Source organism: Durio zibethinus, chromosome 4, assembly GCF_047325235.1.
Source record: "Durio zibethinus cultivar Kanyao isolate XHJ-2024 chromosome 4, ASM4732523v1, whole genome shotgun sequence".
In the NCBI taxonomy this organism is placed as follows: Eukaryota; Viridiplantae; Streptophyta; class Magnoliopsida; order Malvales; family Malvaceae; genus Durio; species Durio zibethinus.
The window spans coordinates 33,250,121-33,266,721 of NC_143165.1; the positions used below are offsets into that span (position 1 = coordinate 33,250,121).

At 32.5% G+C, this 16,601-nt stretch overlaps 3 protein-coding genes across 3 annotated transcripts; 1 reads left to right on the top strand and 2 right to left on the bottom strand.

Moving 5' to 3' along the window:
- Window positions 1-596: 596 nt before the first annotated feature.
- Window positions 597-1,673, bottom strand: LOC111287430 (uncharacterized). The gene has a single exon (XM_022878004.2). It carries the CDS (start codon window positions 1,468-1,470, stop codon window positions 1,090-1,092), a length of 381 nt encoding a protein of 126 aa, XP_022733739.1. The 5' UTR covers window positions 1,471-1,673; the 3' UTR covers window positions 597-1,089.
- Window positions 1,674-2,295: 622 nt separating this feature from the next.
- Window positions 2,296-8,454, top strand: LOC111287429 (T-complex protein 1 subunit epsilon-like). Its single transcript, XM_022878002.2, has 9 exons — window positions 2,296-2,632; window positions 3,051-3,369; window positions 5,638-5,986; window positions 6,162-6,294; window positions 6,425-6,477; window positions 6,775-6,877; window positions 7,538-7,704; window positions 7,794-7,907; window positions 8,003-8,454. Exons 1-9 carry the CDS (start codon window positions 2,434-2,436, stop codon window positions 8,171-8,173), a joined length of 1,608 nt encoding a protein of 535 aa, XP_022733737.2. The 5' UTR covers window positions 2,296-2,433; the 3' UTR covers window positions 8,174-8,454.
- A 1,083-nt stretch (window positions 8,455-9,537) lies between these two features.
- On the bottom strand, window positions 9,538-11,304 carry LOC111287400 (putative pectate lyase 5). The gene is made up of 4 exons (XM_022877940.2): window positions 11,148-11,304; window positions 10,314-11,063; window positions 10,095-10,233; window positions 9,538-10,012 (listed from the first exon to the last, which is right to left on the bottom strand). The coding sequence occupies exons 1-4, from the start codon at window positions 11,255-11,257 to the stop codon at window positions 9,791-9,793; spliced, it is 1,221 nt and encodes a 406-aa protein (XP_022733675.2). The 5' UTR covers window positions 11,258-11,304; the 3' UTR covers window positions 9,538-9,790.
- Window positions 11,305-16,601: the final 5,297 nt, after the last annotated feature.

Consider the following 16,601-nt stretch of genomic DNA (forward strand, 5'->3'; position numbering starts at 1 on the left):
CGTAAGTGAAAGGAACCAAACTTGAAAATAGGATTATAAGAAATTAGATATTTATTAAATGTAAGATAACATCACACTAACAATATAGACCTAAAATACATATTTTTATTTACTTATATATATATATATTAAACATATTAAAAATATTATAAAAATAAAAATTTGATTAGACTTACAAGTTTTTAGGGTTTCAAAATATTTGAAGTAGTTCAGTCTTATTGTTATTTGATTAGCTTAAACTCCACTCGGCTCAATAATAAATGAGTTAAGCTCGAGTATTTATCGAGTCAAGATTGAATAGCTATCAAGTAATTTAATTTCTTTATACTTATAGACTCTTTATGTTATTTTTTATTTTAAAAAAAATGATAATATTTTGAATAACTTTTAAATTATAGTAAAATATATAATTTGATATTTTAATTTTAAAAATATTTAACATTGTTGTAGTACCTATATTATAATTCTGTTAATTAATGTGGTATTTGAACAATTATTTATTTATCATATGTTATTATTTAAAGTTATTTATATTATAAATAAGATATACATTAGTTAATAAATTCATAATTCAAATATTATATTAAAAATTTTTAGAATTTAAATATTATATTGAATATTTCATTATAATATAAGATTATATATAACATTAATCCAAAGAAAAAAAATACATGTAAATACTGTTGAACCAAATGTTGATGATCATACATTTAGTAAAGTTTACATGAAGTCGTGATTTAATATTATTTTTAGTTTTGGAAAATAAAAACGAAAAAAGATATTCACATGATACGCCATATGGATTGTACGATGGAAGGTGAAAGATTGAAGCCAAGGAACATTGAAAAATTGAAAGCAAACCATATGCCAAAATTTTCCTTGAAAATTCATGCAGCCCCCTCCCATTTCTTCATTCATAAACAGATTCAAACCAGCCTTGTGCAAACCTCAAATTACGGTGCGAATAAATGAAGTAATTCTTTTTTTTTTTTGGCCAAAAAACAAATGAAGTAATTGATAAACCAACAAATATCAATCAGACAGCTTTTCTCAGACTCCAAAAAGCTGCCAAAATTAAGCGAAACTGGTTTAGAAGACGAAGTATCCAGCGACGGCAGCAGCAGCTCCAGCGACCGCAGAGACCCTAAAGGTGATTGCACCACTGGTAGGAGGCTGAGCAGAGGAAGCAGCTGAGTTAGCTGCATCCTCACTGCCGATAGGGCCTTCAACAGCAACACCTTCATCACCACCGCCATTACTATTAGTTGGTGCACCTGCATCATCAGTGTTGCCAATGGCATCATCATTTCCGGGTGCGGCGGCGGCCTCGGATCCTCCCTGGCTGCCGGGGGAGGATGCGGTACCGCTGCTCTTAGGAGTAGTGGCATTGGCAGGCGCATCATTGGCAGCGGAAACCAACCCGAGAAGGCCAATTAAGACCAAAGCAAGAACAATGAGTTTGCCTGCCATTTTTCTTTTGTGTTGTTTTTAATAGAGGAACACCGCACAATTACGGAGGGAGAGAGAGAGATTTATATAGGATTGAAGAAATTGGACAAGAATATGAACGTAAATCCCTTTGCGAGGACTCAGGAAAACCATGCATTTTTTTTTTTTTTTTTGGTCGTGAATTTACAGGGAAGAATATATTTGGCAAATGCTATTCTTTCGTTGTTTCGTGGGGTAATTAGTTCGTTTATCCAAAAATTTGGAAAGGCTCCTTAAGTCTTAGTCTTTGAATTTATAGTTTTTTTTTAGCAAAGTATAAATTTGGAATATATATGCTCTTATATATATTATATATACTTAAATGTAAAACTACACATTTCTTTAAAAAAAAATTAAAAAAAATGTAAAACTATGCATAATTAATGACTAAAAAAGCATAAATTAACTCTGCTTGATAGTAGGTAGGATGTCAAATTCTTAATATCAATAATTATAGTTTAAATTTTGACAATTTTAATTACAAAAAAATTATACTATGTTAATGATTGAAAAAGCATGTATATATAATTAATTGACAAACTTTAAAAATAATTTTACATTTTACTTATTAAGGGTGATGGTACGAAGAATTAAATTAACAAACTTGTTTCGGTTGTAATTATTAATATTTTAATTTTGCAGAGGGAAAATAATGCAAGCCTCGTACTACGGTCAAATCTTAATGGGTCATTCATTGACTAATGGGCCCAAACCAATATATACCAGCAGTCAATTAGGCCCCAAAAATGGAGCCGAAGAAGCGGTCTGAAATTACAAAAAGAGCCACTAGCTAGGGCTTTGAAAACCAGAGAAAAACGAAAAGCGAGCCAACATTTCGCTCAAACCCTTCCACACCCTTCTTCTCACTTCCAACTCTTCAAAGGGACTGAAACGCTAAAGAAGAAGAAGCGTAGATCAGCAGCGAAACGGTGAAGCTCGGAGAAAATGGCGTTGGCGTTCGACGAGTTCGGGAGACCCTTCATTATAATAAAAGAGCAAGAGCAGAAAACGAGGCTGAGAGGGATCGAAGCCCAAAAAGCCAATATTTCCGCTGGCAAAGCGGTCGCTCGGATCCTCCGAACATCTCTGGGACCGAAGGGCATGGATAAGATGCTCCAAAGTCCCGATGGCGATGTCACCATCAGTTAACTGCCTTCCACCTATTTCTTCCTTTTCTAATTTTTTTTACTTGATCATTAAGTTTCTGGTTACTCGATTAGGTTTTTAAAAAATGATTTTGGGTTACGGATCTGCTTGACATGGACTTCGAAATGAGAGCTATTTGTGAAGATAAATTTAGGTTTTATTTGTACTTTAGGATTTTTAGTTACTTTATTAAACTTTACTAGTTTTTTAACCGGAAACTTTGGTTTAGGTAAAGTTGCCGTTGATAAACTTTTCCGACCTAGAGTTATAAGCTTAATGTTTCAGGACATAGCTTCTTGAAGTTTATATTTCGGCAGTAAATGTTAAAATTAAGGATGTTAGATTTGTTAGTGAAATTATACATAGATCGTATTCAAAGTTTCCTGATGTCTTTTTTTTTTGTTGGATATTGTCAGCAAATGATGGGGCAACGATATTGGAGCAGATGGATGTTGACAATCAAATTGCTAAGTTGATGGTTGAACTGTCTCGGAGTCAGGACTATGAAATTGGTGATGGAACAACTGGTGTTGTTGTCATGGCTGGAGCACTTCTAGAACAAGCAGAGTGGCTATTAGAACGTGGGATTCATCCCATCCGGATTGCAGAGGGTTATGAAATGGCTTCTAGAATAGCTGTTGAGCATTTGGAGCGTATAGCTCAGAAGTTTGATTTTGGACCAACAAATATAGAGCCTTTGGTTCAAACTTGCATGACCACTCTGTCCTCTAAAATGTAAGTTTTCTAGCTTTTTTTTGCGGTCTATTGCTGTACGTTGCAATTTCTATTGTCCCTAGCAATGTTCAGATCGCAATAATGCATGACTAGAAACATTCATGTTGTAACTATAACAGGATTATACTAGCTTCTTATGTTGCCCTGGCTAATTTTGCTTGAATTTTGCTCTGCTATAAAGAGAAAATTATGTCTAATTTGTTTCAAGATGGTACTTTTTGTGTGAGGGCTAATTCATATGTTTATGTCATATATCCTATATGTTTGGTAATTGTGATATCCTATCTCCACCACTAGGATTTGCCATGTTAGATTAGAGGATCATGGCTGCTATCAGTATGATGTTAAATACAATTAATTGGCTTTATATATTTCTTATCATATAGGAGTCTGCAATTGAATATAGGTATACATAAGATGATGCTTTGATCAGTAAGAGATGCCATTTAGCTTCACTTTTAGCACATTGTGTCATGGTAGCTGTTAAACAGATGGCAGGTGGTAGTAACATTGTGTTTGGTAAGAACGCTGCATCCAAGAGTCCATTTGGAGAGCAGTGAGATTGAAAATAGCGGTGGAGGTGAAATTAGTTACTATAGCGGTAAGATAAAGATGGCAGGTGGTAGTAACATTGTGTTTGGTAAGAACGTTGCATCTAAGAGTCCATTTGGAGAGCAGTGAGATTGAAAATAGCGGTGGAGGTGAAATTAGTTACTATAGCGTTAAGATAAAAATTAGTGGTAGGGATATGTTTTTAGATGCAAACACATGGTGGCGTTGAGGTGAATTGTGATGAAAAAGGAAATGACCATTAAGGATATGAGATTAATATTTGTATTTAATAAAAATTTTAAACTATTTAATATTTATATAATTTTGTTAATAAATAATTAAAATTTAATAAAATAATAGTTTATTATATAATAATACATTTTTGTTTATTTATTTTATTAATTCATAATACAATAATAAATTTTATTTATATTAATTTATTATATAATAATAAATTTTATTTATTATAATGAATTAATAAAGTTATTTTGTAATTTTAAATAAAAATAGAAAAAGGAAAAGTTAAAATATATATAAAATGAAGGATAAAAATGGAAAAAGAAAGGGATGAAGACTGGCGTTTCTTCACCTGAGCTAAACCATCAGTGGGCAAAAGCAGCTTAAATTCTTCAAACGTGCTGCTGCATTGAAATCCAAATGGGTGTTAAAAATTGATTGGCACAAAATTTTCTGGCAATTGTACCTCTAGTTCCAAACTTAGGTTTTGTTTGTTTCGCAAAAAATGATTTCCAAAAAATTATTTTTAGAAAATATTTACATTTTCTGAATTGAAAGAAATTTTTTATTGTTTGGATGAGTTAATAAAAAATGTTTGTTTGGTTATTTTCTAAAATTTTTTTTTTCAAATAATATTAATATAATATAAAAATATATTTAGTATTAAAATATATTTAAATAATTTATTATTAAAATTATTAATATTAAAAAATAATTATATTTTAATAATAATATTTAATATTAAAATATTATGTTAATATAAAAAATACTTAAAATAAAACTATTTATTATTCTTTATATTATTTATTTATTAATATAATATTATTTATAAGTAAAATTATGCTCAAAAGTATTAATAAATAGTTTTACTCATAGACTGTTTTTTTAGGAAAATGTCTTCTCCTTTTCAAAGCCATAAGACAATTTTCAGAAAAATAGTCTCATTTTCCATTGACTAGTAAGTCATTTTTCATTGACCAGCCAATTTTTTGCCAAACAAACACCTGAAAATGTGAAAATCATTTTCCAGAAGTCATTTTTGGTGAAACAAACGGAGCCTTACCTTAAATGTTAGTTAAATGCCTTAACTTGCTAAGGTATTGGTTAATCTTGATATGTAGTCCTTTTGGCTACATCTTCCCCTTATAATTTTTCTTAAATGGACCTCAAGTCAAATTACAATTTTGACTTGTTGTGATGTTTGCAAAACAGAAATAGTCTGGGCTTGTTTGGCTGTGGCTAAGGTTTTTATGGTGGAGTGTTGAACCATCTGAATTGGGTGGCACTTGACTCAATTAAAATAGCTCTTGCCACCAGCTAGCAGTTCATAAACATGATAGTATTGAGAAGTGAAACTCCTAATATTGGAATTTAAGGCAAAATGTTCAGAGTGATAAATATGTGAATGCAATGCTAGACTGAGTTATGTTGAATATTTTGTGTATTGTGCATGAGTAACCATTTTTCATTGTTTTGCAGTGTGAACCGATGCAAGTGTGCTTTGGCTGAGATTTCTGTTAAAGCAGTTCTTTCTGTTGCTGATCTGGAGAGGAAAGATGTCAATTTAGATCTGATTAAGGTTGAGGGGAAAGTTGGAGGAAAATTGGAAGATACTGAGCTAATATATGGAATCACTGTTGACAAGGACATGAGTCATCCACAGATGCCAAAGAAAATTGAAGATGCAAAAATTGCGATATTAACTTGCCCATTTGAGCCACCTAAGCCAAAGACTAAACATAAGGTAGAGATTGATACAGTGGAAAAGTTTCAGACTTTGCGCCAGCAAGAGCAAGAGTATTTTGATGACATGGTCCAAAAGTGCAAGGTATGGCCGCATGTTGGAGTTTTGAGGAATATAGTTTTCAATTTCCAAGTTGATCTTTCACATTCTCTCTTGCTTTAGATTATTCTCTTTGGTGAGAGAGGGGGTGGATTATTGTTATGACCCACCTTTGTAATTTTGGGGTAGACAACCTGTTCTGATAATAATATTGTTGCAGGATGTTGGTGCCACCTTGGTTATCTGTCAATGGGGGTTTGATGATGAGGCAAATCATTTATTAATGCACCGGAATTTGCCTGCTGTCAGATGGGTTGGTGGTGTGGAATTGGAGCTCATAGCAATAGCTACCGGTTTGTTTATATCTAGTCTATATTCTTTTGATGTCATGCTAGCTAAATTCTTGATGGATAAATATTTAGCTGCTAGTAGGGTGTTCAACTTTTTCAGCAATGGGCAATCTAATTATATTTATCTTTACAGGTGGAAGGATTGTGCCAAGGTTCCAGGAGTTGACCCCCGAAAAGCTGGGAAGGGTATGTTTTGCTCCATTCTTTCCTTGTCCATCTTTCATTGCTTGGCAATGTGTGCCAGATAAATTCCTTTCTTGGAAATTTTTTCATGCATTAGATAGACGACAACTGGTGAAGCTCAAGTGAGATGATTTGACATTTAATGGCTCTTAGTTTAAGCAAGCACTAGAGCATTGCTCGTTTGGACTGGCAATTCATGTTTGATGAAGTTTCTTCATTTTAAATTATCAGCTTAGTCCCCTGGCATTGCATCTGTATCTTACAGGAAACACTTATTTGTTCTTTCATTCTATTTTTTAGGCCGGTTTGGTCAGAGAGAAGTCTTTTGGCACCACAAAGGATAAAATGTTGTACATTGAACACTGTGCAAATTCAAGGGCTGTAACCATATTTATTCGTGGAGGTAGATTCTTTCCCTTTGTTATATTTGGTTGCAAGTGAGTTGTCTTATTGCACTATGTTCAATTGATAATAACAAGTCATCTTTATTTGGTCATCAGAATGGGAGCTATTGACAATGAGGGTTCATGACATTGTGATTTGATTTTGTATCCCTAATTGGCTTAATCCTTAGCACTTGGTCTACTCAGTGAATTACTTGTGTTTAATTTCTGTTCCTAAATTGCTGGTTATAACGTATGTCGCCTAGTCTAGGTGGTAGAGGCTCATCGGTATCAGTTTTGAAGCAAAGCTCTTTTTACTATCTAACTTTAAAAACAAATGAACAATAGGAAAATGACTTGATGGAAGAGTAATGTAAGGATAAACTTATTTGACACCTGGACACACGCCTAGATGCTTCTTCAATTTTCTTGGAATGCATTCCACTGCATTCTTGTTTGAGATGTTTGGACATCTTTATCCTGGCCAACGCAGAACTGGTTGGCCATTTGCATATGTTTATTATAACACATAGCCTGCATGGGTTTGCTCTTATAATGTTGTAGAGAGACAAAAGTAACAAACGGTAGAATATCAAAGTGCAATGCACTAAGCTGAATTGAGATGGATTAGGCATATATATCTCATGGAAAGTATTCCTTTGTGTTTAATGATGCATTAGGAAACAAGATGATGATAGAGGAGACAAAACGCAGCATCCATGATGCATTGTGTGTGGCCAGGAATCTGATTCGTAACAATTCTATAGTCTATGGTGGTGGCTCAGCTGAGATTTCTTGCTCAGTTGCTGTAGAGACAGCTGCAGATAAATATCCGGGAGTAGAGCAGGTAAGAAGCACATTTAATCATCTAAATATTGTAGTATTTCTTTTTTGCAAGAGTAATTAGATTTTATATTAATTTTCTTTTATCTGCAGTATGCAATCCGGGCATTTGCAGATGCTTTAGATGCTATCCCCATGGCCCTGGCTGAAAATAGTGGGCTCCAGCCCATTGAGACACTATCAGCAGTGAAATCTCAGCAAATTAAGGTATTTGCTAGTTAGTATGATGATGACTTTGGTCCTGTATAATCTCACCATTGTGGATTATTATCATTAATTTTGTTTCTATATCTGATGTGCAGGAGAATAATCCTCACTTTGGAATAGATTGCAATGATGTTGGGACTAATGATATGTGTGAGCAAAATGTCTTTGAGACGCTGATTGGGAAGCAGCAGCAGATCTTGCTGGCAACACAAGTTGTTAAGATGATTTTGAAGATTGATGATGTCATTTCCCCATCTTACTACTGAGGTTTAATGTAAAACTGCTTCAGCCAGAGGTAACGCTATTTTGATGGTTGTGTATGATTCACTTGAGAGAAACATGTTTGAACCGCCAGTCCCATGGTTGGTAGAATGATCACTATTCTAGTTGATGTGGTTGCTTATTTCTTTAGTTACTTTTTCAATCACCTAGGGATCATGGGGTAGTATTTCTCATGGATGTAAAAATCCTGGACAACAAAGTGCTTAGTTAATGTGTAATTTGAATTTTGATTGTTTCCCTCTGATATATTGGATATTGACCCGCATGCTCAGGTGCTGTGAATTTGCTTTTTCTTTTCCCTGTTTTACTGTGTTCTTCCTAGTTGGGGTCTTGCTCATTGCTTGACTTCTGTGCTTGGGCATCTTCGGACTCTTCTCATTGTAGCTACCCGCAAAATCCCGTTTTGCACAATTTGTCATATTCCCTCTCATTTTTCACGCCTCAAAACCATGTCATTTTCATATTGTAATTACCATTTTTTAAGAAGTAAAAAAAAAAAAAAATCAAAAGCATATCAATTTTACCAATGAGCAAGCAGCAAAACAATTTATCCCTATAAATTTATTCATAAAATTTTGAATTTTAGTTTAATTGATTAATCTAATTATTTTTAAAAAATATCATTAAACAAATTTAAAATTTAAAATTCATTATTCTTACTCGTATCTGCAAGCTACAATCTTTTTTATTAATAAAAAACTTATCAATAAACAATTATTTAATAAACCGAACGAGGTATACCGAAAAGAAAAAGGAAAGAAAGCACTGTCTCCCTCACATTGTGTCACGTGGCCTATAGCTTGCTTAAAAGATATGAAGTCTAAAATGAATGAAATACCACCCCAAGGTCCGTAGTTTCTTTGTTTGGACCTTAAAACCAGAAGATTTGCGGTTTGGATTAAATACATTGTGTATGATAATAAGATAACAATCTTTCATTAAAAAAAAGGGACCAAAAAAAACTACCAATCTTTCATTTGCTATTTATGGATGGGATGGAAACGATTGGGGATAGGTGGGTGTCATTTATGGCATCTGGAATTGTCGGAGACAGGAGCTTTAATAGTAGACTCGTGAATTGGCTGTCGGTCGAAGTGAATAATGGTGGATGAAGCATTCCTAATTTCCTAGCCACCAAAAATTTATTTGATAAAAGAAAGGCACCAAGACCGAGGCTGCCAAGCTTACAACTTTGTCAAGGGAGCCAACGGACAGTCGCAATCAATAGGCACAAACAAAGCCTTTTTGTTTTCCTTGCACCAACTTCAATTCACACCCCCACTGCCTACTGTTACTGTACCACCCCATGTGAGGAAAACCACATTCGGTACGTGGAAAAGAGATAAAATTTTGATGTATAACGATGACTAATTTCATTGATTGATTGAATTGAACATTCAATTTATCATTCACAGAAACAGGCTGATTAAAATCTTATAGTTGTATACATTATCCAATTCAAAATTACAAAAATTACCAATAAACAGAAACATGAATCCTGATTCTTTTAATTACAATTTGGCCTTATTTGTTGCTTCCATCTTTCATGTTTCAATTTTTATCTTTTCTTTTTTATTACTTTGCCTAGCTAGCTAGCTTAGCTAGCAGCGCGACGCCTTCTTGCAAACGAGTGCACCAGCTCCTGCTGTGAGTGAGCTCACCAGTGACGACGGTCTCGCACCCAAGCTCGATGCCTTGGCATAACTAGAAGAGGCTCCGGTGCCAGACGGGGTGAAGAATGCTCCATTCAACATCAAATCCCCTTCCGACCTCCAATTCCAGTGCTTCCATTGGCTTTGCGGCGCATCCTCATGTTTAGTCACCTGAATTTTGTACCATATGATGTCAGTTTAAAGCTTACTAACTAATTACATTTTCTAATTTCTATCTTGGATTTGTTCTGACCTCTTTGTTGTTTACGTTATCTGGTGCAAGAAATCTATTGCCCTGACTGTTGATTGTGGGATCAGCACTGCCGCCGAGTGCATACATTTCCCAATGCGTGTAGTCATTGTTCACCACGTGAAAATATCCGTGCCTGCATCTGTATATATATACAAGTTGAAAAGGGAAAACGATTATAAAAATGGCTAAGGCTAATGTTTGACTCAATTAATTTATTACCTAGGCATTCTTTGCACAAGCCCTTCTCCAAAGTGGTTGAAGGCAATGGTGACTTGCATGTTCTTGTCCTGTTTGTAAGAGTCGCTGTGGCCCAACAGCATGACCTTGTTATGATGGGTCATGTAACTGTTAGAAATGGTGATGGCTGTGGAACCATGAATGGCATCAATCAGACCATCATTGCAATTAGACAAAGAGCAATGGTCCACCCAGACGTGGCTGCCTCCAAATATAGACACCCCATCACCGTCCGATGTAGTCCTCCAACCGTAATGGCTAGGGGAGTCCCTCACATAAGCATTCCCTCCTCTCTTGCAATCATGAATGTTAATCCCATGAATTATAACGTTGGTCACGTACTGTACAGTAATGCATGGCCCGCCGGCAATGTGAACGTTGGCCCCTCGGCCGTCGATGGTCTTGAATGAGTTCATGAGCAATTCTTCCTTCAGTTTGATCACCATGTCACGAGCAAAAATGATCCATAAAGGTTCATCTTGGATAACAGCATGCCTAAGAGTGCCAGGTTTGGGGTTGACAGGGTCACGGTCACTTGGGTCGCTCACCACATATATTTTCCCATCCCTGCCACCAATGGCATGCTTGCCGAACCCAATGGCACAATCAGCTAGCCTCTGACGGTTCTTTTCCCAATAAGGGTCGCACCGCCAGCAGTCATCAATGGGGTTGCCGGTTCCACATGAGAGAAATCCCAGGTTTCTCCTAGCAATAGTGGCATTCCTGATGCTCCTGCATATAATAACACATGGAAATTAAAGAAAATATGTGACACATATTCAATTAATAAATACGGTATATGAAATTAATACGTACTGATTGACTTGTTGTACAACTTGCTCGGGATCTTGAACTGGTGAGGAGAAAATGGAGGTGGAAGCCAGGAAAGGCAAGATCAGTACAAAATGGAATAATGGAATTGCCATTTAGGCCTGAGAAACTGAGAGAAACAAGAGGGGTTTTTGTAAAGGGAATAAGCAAGCTGGTATTATAATAGGGTTTTTTTTTTTTTTAATAAATAACTGCCCACTCTTGCCCTTGAAAGGGTCCCAGCAGTCTGGTAGTTTGAGCAGTTAGCCGCTCAATCTCCCCATTTTGGTTTGCATATATGTTCATATTCCATGACTCTAATTAATTTTTTTTTTAAAAGGACAATTGCTTCAATCCCACATGATTTGTGAACTATTAAATCTTATTTTCACCTCACACTTATAATAACTTTATTTCACTAGGTAATTTGGGATCTTTTAAGCATATCTAGTATTAATTAACAACCCAATTACTCGTAATTTACCTTCAATGTAACACATCTTGTGTTACAAATCTTGTAATTCATTACCCAATACTTATATCTTGAACCATTCTTTTGTTTTGTTTTCCCTTTTGTGCTTATGATAAATGAATGGTGAATTTAGTTACGAGGAGAACTGTAATTGTTCATTCACTCGTATAAAATATAAATGATATTTTAATTAATTATTGAATTAACTATTTTTGGCTACGTAATACACAATATTAAAGTAAAAAAAATTTTAATTAAATTAAAATTATAAAATTAAATCCGAAATTTAATCCAATTAAATCATTTTAACTACGTACACCGACACTCTCTCAATTTCACATTATTGTCGCTCTTGATTTCCAAACTTCAAATGTGAAGACAAATTTCCCCCTTTCTTTCTTTCTCCATCACACGTAACTTATGTCGCATACAATTTCCCTCAAAAATCTCTTTTTTTTTTTTTCTTGCTTTTATGTAAGGGTCGTCCAATCAGGTCTGGTCATGATCATTTTTCACCACGTAAATTAATCTAATTTTGAATAATCACCTGAAATATTTTAACTCGATCAATCTGTCGATAATAAATTTATTACAGATTAAAGCCTAATTTGTAAGAGTTGGCGTGATAGATTTTCATTGTGTCATAATATTATTATAAATTTTAAATTTTAATTTCAAAATGATATAATTGTGCCATAAAAAAGTTTTACTAAAATGAAGAATAAATTAATCCATTTTTAAGTCTCATTTCACTTCTTCTAACTCTAACTATTAAAGACGCTTAAGAAAATATGAAAAATTTAATTTTGAATCAAATCTTTTTTTTATTTATATTAAAATTTTATCATCATGATGTAAAAAAAAAAAAAAAACCTATACCCGCCATGACCATAATGATATAATCACCATGTAATAATAATACTGTGCTTTAAGAAAAAAATAATGTATAGAGTTAGACAACTCCAACTCCTCCCCTTAAATTTTAGCTGACATCAATAAATTCATTTGGAAGACCTTTTTTTTTTTTTTTTTTTTAAATGCTGTTGTAGCTTTCATTTTCCTCTTTTTACCCACATCAAGAAAATCCTCTCTGCTTTGTCAACTTTGATGCATAAATTATTCATACACTCATTAATATTATGGGTGTCAGAATTTAATTTCCTATCTCTTACAGTTAGATCTGTCCGTGAATGGATAGATAGAGGATGAGTTTCAAAGCTGCTCAGCCACGTGCTGTAATAAGAATATATTATTTATAATTATTATAATATAATTAATTAATGATAATTTAATATTATGTAAAATTTATAAAAAATTACGTAAAATTCATATTTTTAAATAATAAATTTTTACATAATTTTTTGTTATGATTAATTAATGATAAGATTATACTAAGAAAATTATAGGTGAAATGTTTACTGCTATAGCATGTGCTTTATTTGCTTATCTTAGAATAAATTATAAGATATCGATCCAAAGGCAATTACAACCATGTCAATTCAGCTAGCATTCCAATGCCCGCTGCTTTTCCTTTTCTTAATCCTTGCAATTGGTTAAGAGATAACTGTACATATGGTCAGTACAACATATGTATAGTCAGAACACAACTTAGAAATATATTATGTTTTATAGTTTCAAAAAATAATTAATGCTGAAAAAGTACACTAACATTTATTTTTAAAATATAAAAAGATATTATAACTTAAAGATAAAGAGAAAAAATTATTTACACTGCAATTTAAAATTTAAATTTATTAAATATTATTTTTAAGAATAATTATATAAATTAATTGAATTAAATATTATATTAAAATACAATAACATTCTTATTAAATTATGGGTTTTATGCTAACAAGTGGCGACATTAAATAATATTTTAGATTAAGTTTAATATGTACTTAAACAAAAACTCTTTCATTGAAATAAAAAAAAATGAAACTCTGAATATTCTGAAGCAAAGCACATGCAATATGGAAGTGGGGACTTGCAAATTAAAGTTGCGATGGAGAAGGCAACGCTGCATTGAAATAAAATTATGCTTTATATATATATATATATATATATATATATATATAATTGTTGAGTCTTATTACAATCAAATTCTTTGCCTTAACATTTCGGGGTGTTGGTTGTTTTGGAACATGGAGTGAATAGTGGACAGACGGAGGTCCGTACCGTACGTGAAATTGGTGAATGGTCGCCCTTTCTGTAGGGAAGGCACACATTCTCCCATGTGAGCTTTGTTCCCTTAAAAATTCCTTCCCAGCTGCCCCATGCATGTGGTGGATCCTTCATTTTCGATCGAGCTCAAAATCTAAGCCTTTGATTCCTATTCTCAGGGTATCTGAAGCCGTCGATGGCCAAGTTTCAGATAGACAACGTGAAGAAGGGGTGAGTTGGTGACTACAAAAGGCAAACTCCAATCTTTCCTATCACCAATTCAGCACTATGTAGCAATATTCTTAATCCACTTAACAGGTCTTTTGCTAATGCTCAAAGTCACGTATGTGGCAAGTCATTCTCAGCCATTAATTTTCCTTCATTTTTTTTAATTTTCTTTTTGTTAGATACATAGCCAGTCTTTAGTTTTCTTTTGTCATAAGCTACAATAATTTTTCCAAGTTCGCTGAGCATATATATAATAGTCGTGAAAAGAAATGATAGCAGGCACAATGCATGCATGAGATGATCTCACCTTTGTGCAATATTGTTACATGGATAAGACCACTTTATCATCTACAATTATTGCCTTCAAGAATCTTGCTTTATTTAAAATTGTCATTAAAAAATATGCTATTTAACATAATTGGTTTATACAATTATTTTTTAAAATTTAATAAATTAAATTAAATTCAAGAATATGATATTTAACATAATTGGTTTATACTTTGCTTTCATATATGTGTCTTGTCAAACATCTCTTATAGTTACCGCTTGTTTTAATTTCTTGTTCACTTTAAAGCAAAGGCTCTAAAATCTCTCTCAATATTCTTAAGTAAGTAACGATTTAATTATCCAAATAATGCATTGTTTATTAAATCATGTTAGTTTCTTTTCTCTGATTTAATAATAAAAAACGTCTATAGTCTTTACACCCATCATATATTATATGTGTATGCTATGATTCATCTATCCAAACGTCAAAAACATCACATGGCCTGAGACCACCAGCCCATGTGCCCCCGCTCGCCAATCCATAGCCATTAGTCATGAAATTCGCACATCCTTTTTTTTTTTTTTTGTTTTGTATTTTAACTTTTTTAAATATAAAACGTCGCAATCTTAAAATTTGAAAAAGAATTATATATAGATGTTAAAATTTGAATTTTAAGTTTATTAAATATTATTATTTAATAATGATTGTATAAATTAATTGCACTAAATTTTAAATTTTTTATATATTCTTATTTGCTTGTTGATTAACTATGGCTGAATCGAAATTTTCTTGTTGTTGGTATTTGTGCTTTTTAAGCTTGTTCACTGGCTTTTGTGAAACTTTTAATGAAAGAAAGATGGTTTTAAGCACCAAAAACATGGATCAAGTTGAAGAAAATAATTGTATTTGCTCAGATGAATTTTATAATCATAGTTTGCACATAAAATCATCTTTAGAATTACAACCCCAAGCTATAAGTCATAGTATAAATGGTTTTGTTGATTTATCATCTTCTTTCTTTAAAAAACTATTTGTAAAAAGTGATAAAATTGAAAATAAAATAGATAGTTTAGTAGAGCAAAAATCTTCAATTAATACTTTAGGACCTTTATATTATGGAAATACTATTATGATTTTAAATGATGAAAAACCTTCATCATGTTTAAAACCAACAAAATTCTCTAAACAAGAGAAATTGGACTTTGAATCTTATAAAAGCTTAATTGAACATTTGAAAAACAAAATGGAAAAAGCTGATAATCCTCAAAATAGAATTGAATATTTACAAATGATTGAAAAATTTTATGAAACGTATAAAGCACTCTTCAAAAAATTTAATTATCATTATATGCTTAATTATGATACAACAGAAGAAACTAGTGATGAAAGCATTGATGATAATTTTGACGATATCTTAGCTAATAATCCAGTAGTGAAAGATGAAATATCTAACACAGATATAGAGTCAGAAACTTCTGAACAAACAAAAGAAGAAAAACCTAATCCACAAAAATTGGATCATGGTAAAAGAAATTGGTAAAGTTTCTAACTCAGAAACTGATGATTTATTAAGATTTCTAGATATGTCTAATCCAAACATTCTAGAACAACATCAACCATCTCTTCTAACCAAAGATGAGATAAAACAAATAGAACTAGGGCAAACATTCCAGAGTTCTAATAATTCAATAGATTTTCTAAACAAGAAAAATGTGGCGATAGGTGGAACATATCTAGATCTATCAAAATCTCTCATATCAAAATATGAAAAAATCATAAATGATTGGGCATAATTAATATCTATAGTAGTAACCCACTACAAAGACAATTGGACAAAAAAAAATTTTAAATTATTTTTATGGTACATGACAAGGTGATGTTCTTCAATTTTTCAAAAAATGAGAAAATTCAGAATTAGGAAAAACCCAAAAAAGGAATCTCTTAAATCAAATCACCATTATTCCAGATTTACTTAAAAGTCTAACTCTGATCTTGAAAATGAATTTTATGACAGAATGGATGAAACCGTTCCAAATAGTGAAGCTTAATACATACTGTCAAAATTAAAACTTTGTAATATTAGAAATCTTAGTGATTACTCAAAAAAATATATGAGTGAATATCAAAAACTAGATGAAGATCATTTAGCATTTTGGAAAAAATAATATTTTCACAAACTTCTCTCATTATATGATGAATTATGTTTACAAAATTATTCTACTTACCTAGAATTAAGGATAAAAAAATCCAATTCTAGTAGTAGTACTAGTAATAATATATCTCTTTATGATACTTTAGGAAATAGAATAAATTATATCCAAAAACAAGTTAT